This window comes from Juglans regia, chromosome 1, assembly GCF_001411555.2.
Source record: "Juglans regia cultivar Chandler chromosome 1, Walnut 2.0, whole genome shotgun sequence".
Classification (NCBI taxonomy): domain Eukaryota; kingdom Viridiplantae; phylum Streptophyta; class Magnoliopsida; order Fagales; family Juglandaceae; genus Juglans; species Juglans regia.
This window is the reverse complement of record NC_049901.1, coordinates 33,511,185-33,527,621: the sequence shown is the minus strand read 5'-3', so window position 1 is coordinate 33,527,621 and position 16,437 is coordinate 33,511,185. Positions and strand designations below refer to the sequence as shown.

Below are 16,437 nucleotides of genomic sequence, written 5' to 3'. Positions count from 1 at the left end.
CGCTCGCCTCATAACGGATCCTCTCAAAAAAACGAAGTGGCAAGTCAATGGGGTCTCTACGTGCCACTTGTATAAGGAAATGTGTGTGTTTCCTGCTAAATGTGGTCTTATGTCCCATAGGATCTACATTTATTGCAACAATAAGATGCAACATGCAGAAAAAATGAAGGAGTTGTACCTGGTTGAAAGAGTTCTTCTTATCGATTCGGTCTCGGTCAGTCTCAGTGAGGATGTAGAAATCCTCATCTCGATCGGCATCCTCCTCATCAGTATCCCCAACCTCCAACTGGTCAACTGGGCCAGTAGATTATGCAGAAGTGCCTACATCTGCATCTACTTGGGATCCATCCATAGGCTGAGCATCTCCTTCAATTGATATCTCAGCTACGCGATCGATCCCTAAAAGCGCAGAGATGACATCCATCGAGACCTCAAACTAAACTCCGCGTACTGTCACGGTGTGAGAGGATGAATCCTTAGGCATGGAGCACATCTGCATATAAAACTCTCGAACCATTCAATGTGCAGATACACATCCAACCTCTCATAACTAACATGTCTCGAATGCTTTTTCGCTCCCATATGAGTTTGTGAAAGTGGTTTTTTTTTTATGAAGGATGAAGGTCACATGTCTATGAGTGAACCCCTCCTAATTTTATTAAAAACTCTCATTTGTGGTGGAGGAAAATCGTGCAACAATCCAAACATTTAGGATTTACAAATAATCAATAAGAAAACAGCCCAAATATCAAATCAAAATAAACCAATAAGCCAAAACCACATAACAAGGCCCATACAAGCAAAATTATTAAAGACGAACATTGGGAAAACCTAATTTTTCCAGTCTCAAAGACCCTTTAAGAAATCTTGGACAATCATCAACATTATTCCAGGTAGACGTGCACCGCTCTGCCCCCAGTATAGCAAGATAATCTGCCGGCGAATTTCCTTCACGATAAATATGCTTGACTTCCACATCCAAGTTCCCCAACAACATTTGTATCTCTTCCCAAAAATCTTCCAAATATCAAATTGTACATCTTTTATTTCTCAGTCAATTTACAACCAATAAAGAATCCATTTCTATGTCAATGTGATAAATACCCAGAGAATAAGTAAGACGCAACCCATGAAGAAGAGCCATCAGTTCACCCTTATTATTACTTCCTATCCCTAGATGTACTACAAAGGCCACCTGCAGTTGGCTCGAATAATTTCAAATGACTCCCCCTGCCCCCATCATACCCAGATTTCTAAGAGAGCTTCCATCAACATTGAGTTTAAAACAACCTGCCACAGGAGGCATCCATCTTACCAGTTTCGGCATTTTTCATTGAACCAATTAATCGGCAAATGGAAAGCCGATAAAATTGCCTCATCTGCAGCTTGCAACCCAACACCTCCCTTTAGCTTTTCCCCTAACCAACCCACCCAGAATTTAATTTTTTCCCATGTCGACCTCCCGACTCCTCTACAGTTTCATGAAAGTGGTTAATCATGACTTCTCATTCAGGCATCACTGTTCGAGCTCTGTTTCGAGACGTGTCCTCTATTGTTCCTTCCCTCCCCCTTTTCCTAGTAGTCAAAAGATGAGTCATATCCTAAAAGAAAAGAAAATTTGAGCAATATTAATATTATGAAGCATATTATGTATTCTAATCTAAATTATTTTTGGTACACGTTCAAACGTAAAATTTAATGTTTGGAGGATAAGCTTATACATGCGAACGTTTTGGTCATTACGTTTGCACGTTAGATTATCTAGTATAAGCATTCGAACGTAATATGATAAATGTTCGAACGTGACGGCTTAAATACATGTTGGAACGTATAAGGCATATCACGTTCGCACGTGAGGAAGCTGTTGAACATATTTAATAATATGTACGAATCTACATAACTATTAGTTCGAAATTATATTTGGTTTATGGCAACTGAAAGGTTTTACATTCGCACGAATTACAAATAACGTTCGCACGTATGTGCCGCTCAAGAATATGAACGATCATACGTGCAAACATTACAAACGTACGTTCAAATGTACAATTTAAATTCGCATGCATACTAAATAAGTTCACACATACTGTAGAACATTCTCATGTTATATGATTAACGTGCAAACGTGTATGTCGTCTTTCTCATTTGGAAGATATAACTCTCGAACGTTATATCATAATGTTCGAATGTTACGATACAAAAATGGGTGAGTCGACTCAGTCATTCCTGTACACGTTAAACATAATGAAATTGGCTCGATGGCCACCGTAGAAATGATATATAAACTTCAAGAAAACTTTCTACGGTGGTCGTTTGGCCATTAGCAATCCGTGATGGTCGGAAAATGAAGATGAAGGTTCGGCCACCAATGGGTTTTGGGAACTACCGAAACCTCCATTAAACATCCAAAAAAATCTACCCAAAGGTTAAAGAGAGATGCCTACCTCTTTTGTGACGGTTGTGGCGGAGTTTGATAGCAGCGGCAACAGTGCAAGCAATGGTATGCAATGGAGGCTATGGATTGAGTGAGAGAGAAATGTGAGTTGTGTCGTTTCGTGTTTGGACTTAATATTTTATACGCTTAACGTGCGAATGTTTAATAGTTAACTTGTGAACATCAATTCATGAGAGAGAAAAACATCTGAATGTTTCAATTATAACGTCCGAATGTTTAATTACTTAATTCACGTTACATTCAAACGTTATGTTAATACGTGTGAATGCTTGTACTCAATGCCAGATACATGCGAAAGTTATGTTTGTACATTCAAACGTCTCTACAATAAAGTTTTTATAATTCATACAAAATAATATATTATGAATACACTATACTTATGCTCTACGCACTTGTATATATACTATATATATTAGTCTAGTGTTATTAATTAGTTTAATAAAGTGTAATTAACAACTAATTTTGTAGTCAAACATATTATAAGCTAATAATATATGTTATACTAATAATATTATTTACTAGTATATAAGTTATATTAGTACATAGGGCACTACGCACTTGTATATATACTATATATATTAGTCTAGCATTGTTAATTAGATTAATAAAGTGTAATTAACTACTAATTTTGTTGTCTAGCATATTATAAACTAATAATATATGTTATATTAATAACACTATGTACTAGTATAGCTTCTATACTAGTACATAGGGCATCATGCACTAGTATATATACTATATATATTAGTCTAGTGTTGTTAATTAATTTAATAAAGTGTAATTAACAACTAATTTTGTTGTCTAGCATATTATAAGCTAATAATATATGTTATACTAATAACACTATGTACTATATAAGTTATACTAGTACACTGTGCACTAGTGTAGTATATATACAATATATATTAGTCTAATGTTGTTAATTAATTTGATTAAGTTTAATTAATAATTAATGTTATGTGCTAACATATTATAAGCTAATAATATATGTTATCCTAATAACATCATGCACTAGTATATAAGTTATACTAGTATATAGTGCACTAGTAAGAAATAGATACAATATATATTAGTCTAGTATTGTTAAGTAGTTTAATAAAATGTAATTAACAACTAATGTACTAACATATTATAAGCTAATAATATATGCTATACTAATATTATTATGTACTAGTATACAAGTTATACTAGTACATAGTACACCAGTATAATATATATAGTATACGTACTAATCTAGTCTTGTTATGTAATTAATAACATTCTTATTAATAATTAATGTTATGTACTAATATACTATAACCGGATAATATATAAATATGTAAACTACTATGGTTATATAAACCACTATTGTTTAAGAAATATACAAATATGTGAATTATGTTCGAACAATACAAATCTATGTTCGAACATTTTGTATTGACATGCGAACGTGGATTTACACGTGCAAACTTTTTGAAAGATTTGGCAGTATCTTTTCCAGCGTTATTTGTAGGAGAAATTGATGATATTTATGTTAAAACATGTATACTTAACGTTCTAACGTAGATGTGTATACGTGTGAACGTAACGACAAGATGTGCAAACGTGAATGGAAAAATGGCGGGATCTTTCTCGCGTGAATTAGGGGTCACACACCTGTGAAATCATCAACAAAACGTGCGAATGTTTTGAATTATACATTCGAACTTAATCCGTGTGATCTGTGCTTGTTTTCAGATTATTAACGTAACGTTCACACGTGAACTATTGTACATTCAAATGTTTGTGAGTGTTAAGAATTAGGCAGTTCTTTCAGCGGGAACCAAAATCTCACGTAACGTGCGAACGTATATAATGACGTTGGAACTGACTGAATATTTGATGCAGCGACTTTTCATTTAACTTGTCACAACAATAGCTCGAGGACGCCTTCAATACGTTGTCGTTTGAGTATGGAAGACCTATTGCAGCAACTAAAGTCGTTACAATAAGTCCAAAAATTTTGAAAAAAATAATGTCGCCCCAGAGTCCAGACAAGTCTGGGGTGTTTAATCCATGCCTTCCTCACTTGGAGAACTCTACTTCACTGAAACAGAGATAGAGTGAGGGAAAGAGAGTGAGAGAGAGCATTAGAGAGAGTGAGAGAAGAGTGTTAGAGAGAGGGAGAAAGAGTTAGAGTGCGAGAGAGCGCTAGAGAGAGGGGGAGAGTTAGAGAGAAAAGAGTTTAATATTGTGAGGTTAGTATTATATTTTTTATTTATTTTGAATAATGTTGTGATTTTTCTATATATTATTTAATTTATACTAACTAATATTGTGTTTTTGTTTGAAGGATTATTTCTTGGGGATTTTTGAAACTTGACATTTGTTGGGGATTAATATTGTGAGGAAATTGCTAGGTGGATTTCTACATTTTGATGTGAATATAGTTGTGAAAATGTGAGTATGTGAAAATGTGAGCATGTGAATATGTTTGGATATTGTGAGTATGTTAGATATTGTGCAAATTATAAGTAAATAACTTAAGTATATATAAAGTACAATATATATATAATAACTATAATTAATAATAACTTATTAAATATTCCTACCATTGTGAGGTTTTAAACCATTATATTATTAAATATATATATAAATAAATAAAGTAAAATATTCTTCAAGAAAGAAGTTTTGAACCCACCAAATAAGTAGAGAACGAGAATAAATAAATATACTTATTTAAAATAAAATAGATAGTAAATAAATAAGGATCAAATAAATGCTTAATTAGAAATTATATAATATTGTCTATATAAATAAATAACTCACTCAATTAAGTATAACAATTAAAATTATATAATAACAATTATAATAAAAATTATACTTTGTTGCTTGTTGAAAAATCTGAAGTTTCAATTCGATAACCATTAATTTTTATTTTTTTTATAAATTAACAATGTCAAACAAATAGTAATGTTATATTGTTAAAATAGAGAGATGGAAGAATATGTGAACAAGCTTCATGTCTCGTAAACAACAAGAGAGAATGATCTCAAAGAAATGTCTGTCAAATTGCTTGACTGTCAAAGTCTCTCCGGCCTTGAGAGTTGTCAAGGATGGAGAGTTTGTGACAGTTAAGTAATTAGACTAAGATTTAGGCATTTCTTCAAGATCATTCTCCCTCATTATCTACTGATAGGAAACTTGTTCACATATTCTTCCATCTCTCTAGTTTAACAATATAACACTACTATTTGTTTGACATTATTAATTCAAACAACATGGGGATATTGTTTGTAGTGTTTTTTGATAGATATTGTGTGCCATTACATAAATAACCTTAGACCCGTTTGGGAATTAGTGTACATTTATTTGTCCACTAATTCTTAAATTGTTCAGTGTGGACAGTTTGGGATTATATTATCTGTATTGCACATTTTTGTTACTACTACTTTCCAGGTTTAATATGAAGTTTCAGTGTCTTCCTCTACTGTTCGTAGGGTATACTGTTCGTATGGTCACAATCCCTTTATGTGAACATGTATACTTGAAGAACTATAGGGAGGTGTTGTTGAAATTTCTTCTAACGTGGAAAGTAGTAGAGTGACGAGATTCGTGCAATATGGATAATATAATCTCAAACGGGATATGACCAACTACCTTATCAAAAAAGCAGTGAGAATTGGAGCATGACATGCATGTGAATTTTCTATGTACATGTTACTAATAGATAGATGTTTTTAGAAATTGACAAAAGTTGGATGCGTCTAGGCGATAGACTTGGAAAGGATTACGTACCCTACGCACGTGGAGTAAGAACCTTCATTGATTCTACTCAGGTCTTTGGTGATAGTCGTGGTTACATTAAGTGTCCATATCGAGGGTATAAAAATTTGTGTGCGACAAGGTTGGATGAAGTTGAAAGTCATATATTTGTGAACGGTATGGCTCTAGGGTATATCCAACGGGTACTGCATGGTGAGTCATATGAACAGTCAGCGGATGTATTGTTCGGTTATTCAAATTATTTGCGGCACATGGATGATGATTATGAGCAGGATGAGATAGAGAAGATGTTAGGTGACATTGGAGCTGGGATGTTTATGGATGAGGTTGACGACAATGCCTCAAGTGGCGGAGGGACTGATTCTGAAAATCTCGCTACAATGTGGGAAGATGCAAAGCACGAGTTTTATCCAGGCTGTACAAAACATTCCAAAATATCGTTTATTGTACGGTTGCTTCACATTAAGTTATTATGTGGGATGTCAACGAAAGCAATGTATTGGACCTATTTAACGAGGTGTTTCCCGAAGGATCTACATTACCGAAGAACTTTTATTAAGCGAAACAGTCGAGAAAGGAATTAGGGTTTGAGTACAAGTCCATACATGTATGCAAGAATGATTGTGTTTTGTTTTGGAAAGAGAACAAGGAGAAACAAGCATGTCCTATATGCGGAGAGTCGAGGTGGCTAAAGGAAAAAAGAGTTAAGGATGACGCATATATGAGGCATCTAGCTGACTCACTTGCGTGGCAATCTTTCGATAATCAATACCCAGAGTTTGGGATAGAAGCTAGGAACGTGTGACTGAGACTCACAATCGATGGATTCAACCCTTTTGGGAATATGAGTACAAATTATAGCACTTGCCCGTAGTGTTGATTCCTTACAATCCTCCACCATGGAGGTGCATGAAGGTGCCCAACTTTTTGTTAACTATACTTATCCCCAACCTGAGATCACCTGGGAATGATATTGACGTATTCATGCAGCCGTTGATTGAAGAGCTGAAAGACTTATGGGAAACATGTGTGAGAACTTATGATGCATCCACGTCGATATCTTTTCAGATGCGATAAAGGGAAGCTAGCATGTCTAATGTGTAATAAAAAATAGCTAGTGAGTGGTTTAAATATTCTCAGAAGTTGTGTTTCTTGGGTCATCGACGTTATCTACCAGCAAATCACGCATGAAGAAGAGAATGTGCTAAGTTTGATGGGAGAGTAGATGACATAATTGCACCAAATGAGTTATTTGGGGAAGAGATAGTGGAACAACTGGTACATGTTAGAGCGAACAATTTTGACAAAAGTCGGGGAAAGAACAATTGAAAATGAGGCGCAGGAGAATTGAATTGGACAAAGCGTAGTTTTTTTTTTTTTGACTTGTCGTATTGGTTGTCTTGCATGTTGCGACATAGTTTGGATGTAATGCACATAGAGATGAATATATGTGATAATATACTGGGTACATTGATTAGCATTAACAAAACGACAAATGACACGATCAAGACGATGAAAGATCTTGAGAGAATGTGAATTAAACATAATCTACATTTGCGGGTGGAATGTAACAGGGTGGTCATGCCGCATGCAGGTTTTACGATGACAAGGGAGGAGAGGACGAACTTCTACAAATTGATGCAAGGTGTGAAGTTGCTAGATGGTTATGCTTCAAATATCGGTAGATGCGTGAGCCCTAATGACTGGAAAATTAGTGGATTGAAAAGTCATGATTTTGGTAGAAGTTATTACCAGTGGAAATTTGTGGGAAGCTGACATCTAATTTACATTTCGTCATATCTGAACTCTGTATGTTTTTTAAGAATTTGTGCACTCGGGTAGTAAATCCAGATATGTTGCAGAAACTGGAAGAAGACATTACCACTATACTATGTAAATTCGAACAGATCTTTCCACCATCATTTTTTGATGTCATGGTTCATTTAGCAATACATTTACCCTGGGAGGTACTATTGGGTGAATTGGTGCAATTCTGTTGGATGTATCTAGTTCAAAAATATTTTGGGTCAACTGAAGTGCACTGTTGGGAATGAAGTCAGAGCTGAGGACACACAAGCAGAGGCCTATATACATGATGAATGGTTGAAATTTTTCTCTATATCTTCATGGTGTTGAGACACGATTTAATCGTCCAGAGCAAAATGTTGATCTTGCTGTTTCGCCTCCTCATGAGCTATTAGTGTTTTTCCAGAATGTATGACCCTTGGGTGCACAAACGGGTTATGATTTAATTGATGGAGAGTTGAATAAAATTCGGTGGTATGTGCTAAATAGTTGCTGGGAGATTGATGATTCTCAGGTATGTCATTGCATGCTTCGAGTAATTCTAGTTTCTTCAAGTTTAACTATAACTTTTGTGCTCAAAATAATATTTTTTTTTACTTATATACAGTGAGCACATGGACAAACATATGATGAAAGACATGGAGAATATAGAGGCAAGATACGAGGAAGAATTTCCCAAATAGTTTGAACAACATGTATGAACTAAAATTATATATATGTTATATTTTGAAACTTTCAACTCTAGGTAACTTTTAATAAATATATATTATTTCAATTGTTAGATTTTGAAACAACGTGCTCGTGATCTCGGATTAGTTTCTCCTGAATTGTATACATTGGCCCGTAGTCTCTCAAATAGAGAACTTCGATACATTTCATTCACGGTTCAAGATTATAGATTTCATATTCTAGACCGTGAACGAAATAGAAAGATTCAAAACTCTGGTGTGTTGGTCGAGGGGAGTCATGGAACAGATGATATTGACTATGATGTGTCATACGTGATATTATCGGATTGAAATATATGGGTGGGTCTATAACACGTCTTTAAATGTGATTGGTGGGATCTAGGCAGTCGTTGGGTTTCGATACGTAGGGATAATCACTTTACGAGTGTCAATACTGCATCTAAATGGTATGAAGATGATCCATTCATATTGGCTTGTGAAGCTACCCAAGTCTATTACTTTATTGATCCAATGAAAAATACTGATGAAGATAGTGGAGAGATAAATTGGCGACTTGTACAAAAATTTGTCCCTCGAAATATATATGAAGCAGGAATGAGTGCATATTACGAGAATAGTGGAGATGAAGATCACACTTCGATTGTAGAGGCTTACCAGGAAGATGGAGAGGGTATTAACTTGTTTATTGACCTCGGTGCACTTGAGTTGCTCCCCTTGTATAGAGATAGCGTCCTACCCGTCTATCTCGACCCGTTTGTATTAAATGATTATTCAATTCAAGTAAGTGAGGAGGAAGAATAAGAAGAGTCAGAAGAAGAAGACGAATCAGAATCTGGGGAGGAAGTGGATAAGGAGGACAAAGAAGAGGTTGATGATGATGACGAAAATGTTATTGAGGGAGATTCTGAAACAAGCATGGAAAATACATCCAAAGATGAAGAATAAAAGTACTAAATATTTTATTCATATAGGTGTCTATAGAATCATATACTTTTCATAATTTCTTCTAATTAATTTTCTTTGATATAATTAATCATTTTGAAGGATGCCGCCAAAACGAAAACGAAGAAATGTGCCTCCTCCGCCGAGTCCAAGTCATGAACCCATTAAGGACTCTCCACTCAAGGAATCCTATCCTGAAGATCAAATTAACACGCAAGAGAACAACAACTAGTCGACACCTACCAGTAAGGAAATGTCGTTGATAATTAATTATTTAATTAATACTTTTGTCTCAATAATTATATAACTATAATTATATTATTATCATATAGTTGATGCATCTGCTCATCGCAGTCGTGGCTATACACGTGGCATCTCTATTGAGAAAAATAGAAAGCACAGAAAACTCAAGATCACCATTCCTGATAATTCTAGTAGAAGAATGGATGATAGTGCAACAATGCTTTCCTTCTATATTGGCACGGTAGTTCGAGCTTATGCTCCATTTTATGTGCGCTCATGGCGAGATGTTCCGAATGAGATTAAGGAGCACATTCGAAGTCATGTGTTGGTGAGTTTACTTTGAAGTAAATTTTTTTCACCTAGATGAATATATCATTTTTTTTACCTAATTCACTTATTAGGATGAATTCAACCTCGACTTTGGCCATAATGAGGATTTGAGAACTGTGAATGAGTTGATGGCTACACTATTCCGACGTCCAAAGGGACGATATCATGACCACTTCAAGAAGTTTGAGGCATTGGAAGAGGTTGTGCAGTCCCCTTTCCAACAAATGAAGTTAGACGATTGGAGAAAGTATTGTGATCTTTTCGCATCTCCAGATTATCAAGTATTTTAGATTTATATCCTTTAATTATTTACATTTATATTCGATCTATATATTATATGTATATATATTACAATTAACATTCTTAATTAATTTTGTAGCACTTAAGTTCTATAAATGTACATAATAGATCTGCTCTGACTGTCCATCATCATGCCGGTTCAATGTCATTCCACCGTCTTGTTGAAAAAATGGTAATTAAAAAATTATAGAATTCATTTATTTTTCTGATATTCTTTTATTTAAATACTAACATTATCTTTTAAAAATTACTAATGTCACTTTGTTAGAAACGTGATGATCATGAAAACTTTTTCCTCATTTATGTCTATGCTGCAAATCACACTAATGAGCTTAATGAGTGGATGGATCCTGCCATTGCAGATAATTATGTAAGCGGTGTTAATTTTGTAAAAGAAATTATGTAACATGTGAATAATTTTTTTTTTTATTTGTATTTCTTTTAATATGTTACTTATTGTGTGTTTCTATCAAATTACAGGAAAAAATTATGGAGATGCAATCAGCTTCTGGGGAATCCTCTCCTAGTGACATAGATATATTCATGCAAGTGCTTGAGCCGCAGTCTAGTATGACAAGATGTTTGGGACGATCTTTTAAGCATAGATGTTCATCCTCCCTCAACCTCATCAACTTTACAAATTAATAATCTTACCAAAGATTTCGAAACTGCACGGCACGAGAATAAGTATATGAGGTCAAGACAGCAACAGTTAGAGTCTCTCTTAAAGCGACAGTCTCATTTAGATATGTGTTTACAAGACAAACAGAGAGACTAGGAGGAAAGAATACGCAGTGAAGTCCAAGAGTAAGTGCAGCAAGAGATGATGGTGCAAATGGAGCGTGTTATGTCGTTGCAATAGAATTGCAGTTGGCGAGGAAAGAAAAAGAAATTAATTTTATCAATTTTATTAGTGTATATAATTAATTTTAATATCTAATTTTGAAACTTTATAAGACATTGTTAGTTATTAATTGATGATGTGTAACATGATACAATTGGTATGTTTTTTAATTTTATGAAATTAGTACTTCTGATTTGTACGTTCGAATGTAAATAAAAAACGTTCAAACATTAGTTCACATTCGAACCAACGTTCGAACGTAATTACACAAAATTATAACATAACGTTCGAACGTACGACTCAATGTTCGAACGTACTCATCCTTAAACGAACAAAACATTCAAATGTTTAAACGATTAACGTTCAAACAAACCTCCGAACGTACCACTTGCGTTCGAACGCTTCTTCATTAACATTCGAAATAACATCCAAACGTTATACCCATTACGTTCGAACAATGGTCCGTTAACGTTCAAACAGAGATTTGAACGTTTATTGCAGTTAACGTTCGGATGTATAAACGGTCGTGGTGATGGTTTGAGTTTCAAACCATCACCAAATATCTTTAGTGACGTTTTGGTTATTTTTGTGGCGATTTCCTCTATTACAAAAGACAAATTGTGTTGTAGTGTAACTAGCTTCATTGGGGGTGGATACCTATTTTGTGCAGGGCATCTTTGGCACGCTTCTAGAACCAATTTTTTCTTTTCTATTAGTAGACCTCCTGGGCTTGCCTTATTGGGTTATACTATAAGAAGTTTGTCTCTTAGGTACAATATTTATAAGGGGTGTAAGAATAAAACTGGAAAACTGGTTGAACTGGACCAAGCCAGTTCGGTTTGTGTGGTACTAGTTCTAAACCAATGTGATACTGGTTTCATAATATGAAAATCAGCTAAAGTGAACCAGACTGATATATATTTATAATTTTTATATTATATTATATTATATACATTGTATGTTAAATTGATAATTAATATAAAATGAATTTCTAATTTTGTTATTCAAGTCTATTAATCTTATAATATAAAATTAATATAACTTGTGATATTACATAAAATTAATCTTATAATTTTTAATTTAACATTGGATATAATATATAAATTTAATCCTAAAATGTAAAATTAATATAACATAAAATTTTAATCTTGAACATAAACATTAAGATTAAGTTATTAATATAAACTTACTTTTTGGCATGATAAATTATAATATATATATTTATATATATATATATATATATATATTCTTTTTGTAAATAAACTTTTACACATTTGATAATATATACTCATATAAAATATAGTTAAATTTTTTTGAAAGAAAGGATTTTCACTGATCAAGAAACGATTACATCATACATGAAAGAGTCCCCCTGGACTATGTTTAAAACCTCCAAAGGAGCCTCCTCTAGCTAGATGGTTTCCCTAGCATTCCTAATAGCAAGTTTTGCAATCATGTGGGCAGCTTTGTTTGCTAATCTGTAGGCAAAATTGAGGCGCCATGCTTGGTTGTGCTTCATCATTTGTTGCATATCCTCTGTCAATTGGCCCAACCATGATTTATCTACTCTTTTGGAGTTCACTACATCAACAACAGTCTTAGCATCCCCTTCAAAACATACTTGGTTAAAACCAAGTTCATAACACAATTCCATAGCTCTGAGGAGAGCAGTACTTTCAGCTTGGAGAGCTGATGAGATATGGTCTTTATAAGTTGTCAAGACTGCTTGTACACTACCATCTGAATCTCTAATCACCACACCCCCTCCCGTACTCCCTTTCTCTTTGTTGAAAGATGCATCAAAATTAGCTTTGAGATATCGCCACGCAGGGGGTTCCCATCTTGGAAGTGAAGTTCTCCCTTGAGTCCCTGCAACACACTTGGACCTATCCTTGTTGCTTTCTTTAAAAAGTGATAAATCAGCTCAAGCCCTTATACCAATGGACTCAGGTTTGGAAAACTGATTCTGGAAAATGAAGGCATTTCTCCTTACCCATCTTTGATAGAACATTACTAATACCAACTCCACGATCTCTTTACTCAGCTTTAGTCTCATTTCATTCCACAGGAAATGGAAATCAAATAATTGCCCCTTCCATTTACTAAGCAAGATGTTCTCTCCACCCCACACATTAGCTGCAGCAAGGCATTCCCAGAGAACATGAACTAGTGTCCCACTTTCCCTTAAACAGACTAGGCATATGTTGTTCTCAATAATGTTCTTCCTATTAAGATTGTCTTTTGTAGGAAGAATATTATTGTGACACTTCCAAATGAACATTTTAACCTTGTCTGGGACCTCTAGCTGGCAAACTTCTTTCCATACCCGGTTATCTCTTCCCCTTGTCGAGGCTTTTCCTACCATTCTATGCAACCTCTCTGTCTCCATATAATAGGCACTTTTTACAGTAAATCCACCTTTTCCTGATCCTCTCCATATCAACCTATCACTGGCTCTTCTCTTAATAATTGGTAGGGAACAAATGATCTTTGCCTCATTTTCATTAAACGCTGCCTTCACCAAGTCTTTCTTCCATTCACAACTGCCTTCCTCTATCAATGTGGCAACTCTGGCCTCATGATTAAGAGTATTTATGGGAGTTTGAACCTGGTAGGTCACCGGGTTGGAAAGCCATTTATCCTTCCAAATTTTTATGTTAGTGCCATCTCCAACTCACCAAACAAACCCCTATTTGATCAGGTCCAAGCTAGACCATAGACTTCTCCATATAAAAGAAGGGGTACCCTTCAGTTTTGCCTCCAACATATTGTAGTTTTGGAAGTATTTTTGTTTGAACACCAAAGAGACCAGAGAGTTTGGTTCTTTGATCATCCTCCAGCACTACTTTGCTAGAAGAGCCTTGTTGAAACTGCTGAGGTCCCTAAACCCCAGCCTCCCTGGTTCTTGACCACCCCCATTGCACTCCACGATTTCCAGTGAATTCCTTTCCCTTCTCCACTATGGCACCACCAGAATCTAGACAAGAGTCCTTCAATTTCTTTGAGGAGAAGTCTAGGCAGTTTGAATACACGGTATAAACTGGGATTGCCTGTAGCACACTCTTGATGAGGATCTCTTTCCCTGCAGAGGATAAGAATTTGGTCTTCCAACTATCGATTATTTTCCATATCCTCTCCTTTAAAGACTTGAAAGTATTATACTTTGACCTTCCAATTGTAGTTGGGAGGCCTAGATATCGATTATAATCAATACACCTTGACCCATTCACCTGCTGCAAAATGAATTCCTTTGCTTCCATTCTGGTATTGGAACTAAAAAATACACTGGTTTTCTCTTTGTTCAGAGTTTGTCCAAAAGCACTCTCATATAAAACCAGAAGATCTCGGATTTGATACCACTCAACTAGTTTGGCTCTATAGAAAGTTACACAGTCATCAGCAAAAAGGATGTGGTTTATCCTCAAACCACCCCTTGAGATAGTAGTACCCTTGATCAAACCCTTGGATTCAGCATTATGAAGCAAAGAACTAAGGCCTTCAGCACAGATTAGGAATAGGTATGGAGACAATGGGTCTCCATGGCACAATCCTCTGGATGGGAAAAGGACCTCACCAGCTTCACCATTAGTGAGGACAGCACAAGAGACTGACCTTACACACTCCATCACGAGGTCAGAACATTTCTTTCCAAAACCCATCTTAAGCATTAGATTTTCCAGGAAGCTCCACTCCACTCTATCGTATGCTTTTGACATGTCTAACTTGATAGCCATAGTGTCTTGCTTACCCTTCTGTTTTAACTTTATTGTATGGTGTAGCTCATAAGTCACCACAATGTTATCCGAGATTAGCCTTTTGGTAATGAATGCACTCTGGTTCCAAGATATCACCATGTCCAACACCCCTTTCATTCTATTGGCCAATACTTTGGAGATCAGTTTGTAAGCTACATTGCACAGAGAGATAGGTCTATAATCATTCATAGAAATTGGATTATTTACCTTAGGGATTAGTACCAGGTGGGTGTGGTTAAAGTCCTTTGGCATTTTCCCACTTTAAGAAACTCTAGAACAGCTAGAGTTATTTCAGACCCTATTGACTTCCAATAATCCTGGTAGAAACCCGCATTGAAACCATCTGGGCCTAGGGACTTAAAGAGGACATTTGCTTAAGGGCCTCCTCCACCACTTTTTCTATAAAAACCTCGTCCAAATGTTGCTGCAATTCAACTGACAGTCTAGGTTCAATCCCCTGTAAACTCTACTCTATACATTCTGGTTCTGGCTGGGAGGACTGGAAAACATATGAGAAAACGCTCTTGAAACCCTAAGCTATGTCAGGTCTCTTGATTAGTTCTATCCCAAACATATCTCCAACTCTATTGATGGATTTTTTTTTTTCCCTTCTCTGGTTCACACAAGTGTAAAAGAACTTGGTGTTTTTGTCCCCTCCTATCAACCAATGTTTCTTTGTTCTTTGCTTCCACCAGGTATCTTCTTGATCTAAGAAAATGTCCAACTCTTTTCGAAGACTTTTTTGTTCAACCATATTATCAGGTCTTTCATCTTTCTGTAACCAGCTTAACAGTTGGGACTTTTCTCTAATAGCTTTGGTTCTATCCCTTACAAGGTTTTTGCTCCACTATTTTAAAACCTTTTTTGTTTGATGCCATTTTCTCATCAATCTGTTCAAACACCTGTCCCTCCCATTACTGTCACCCCAAACTTCTGAGATTACCTCATTGCATCTCTCCTCCTTATACCAGCTTGCTTCATACTTGAAAGGTATATGTGACCTACGGGATGATGGTCTACCAAGACCATATTGCAGCAGTATTGGGCTATGATCAGAGTAGATTGCAGTTAGGATTGCCACTGAGAACTCAAAATATTTATCCCTCCAATCACCATTTGCTATGGCTTGGTCAAGTCTTTCTTTTGTAAAAGTCTCATCTTCATGGTGGTTGCACCAAGTAAATTTGTTACCCCTCCATCCTAAATCACTGAGTTTACCTTCCTCCATTACCTTCTTGAACTTACACATGAGACTCTCACTTCTAGGCCTCCCTCCCACTTTTTCATCATCATACAACACCTCATTGAAGTCCCCAATAACTCCCCATCCCC

At 35.5% G+C, this 16,437-nt stretch overlaps 1 protein-coding gene across 1 annotated transcript; it reads right to left on the bottom strand.

Annotated features, from left to right (window-relative positions):
- Positions 1–12,761: 12,761 nt before the first annotated feature.
- On the bottom strand, positions 12,762–13,347 carry LOC108984339. The gene is made up of 2 exons (XM_018956259.1): positions 13,344–13,347; positions 12,762–13,252 (listed from the first exon to the last, which is right to left on the bottom strand). The coding sequence occupies exons 1-2, from the start codon at positions 13,345–13,347 to the stop codon at positions 12,762–12,764; spliced, it is 495 nt and encodes a 164-aa protein (XP_018811804.1).
- Positions 13,348–16,437: the final 3,090 nt, after the last annotated feature.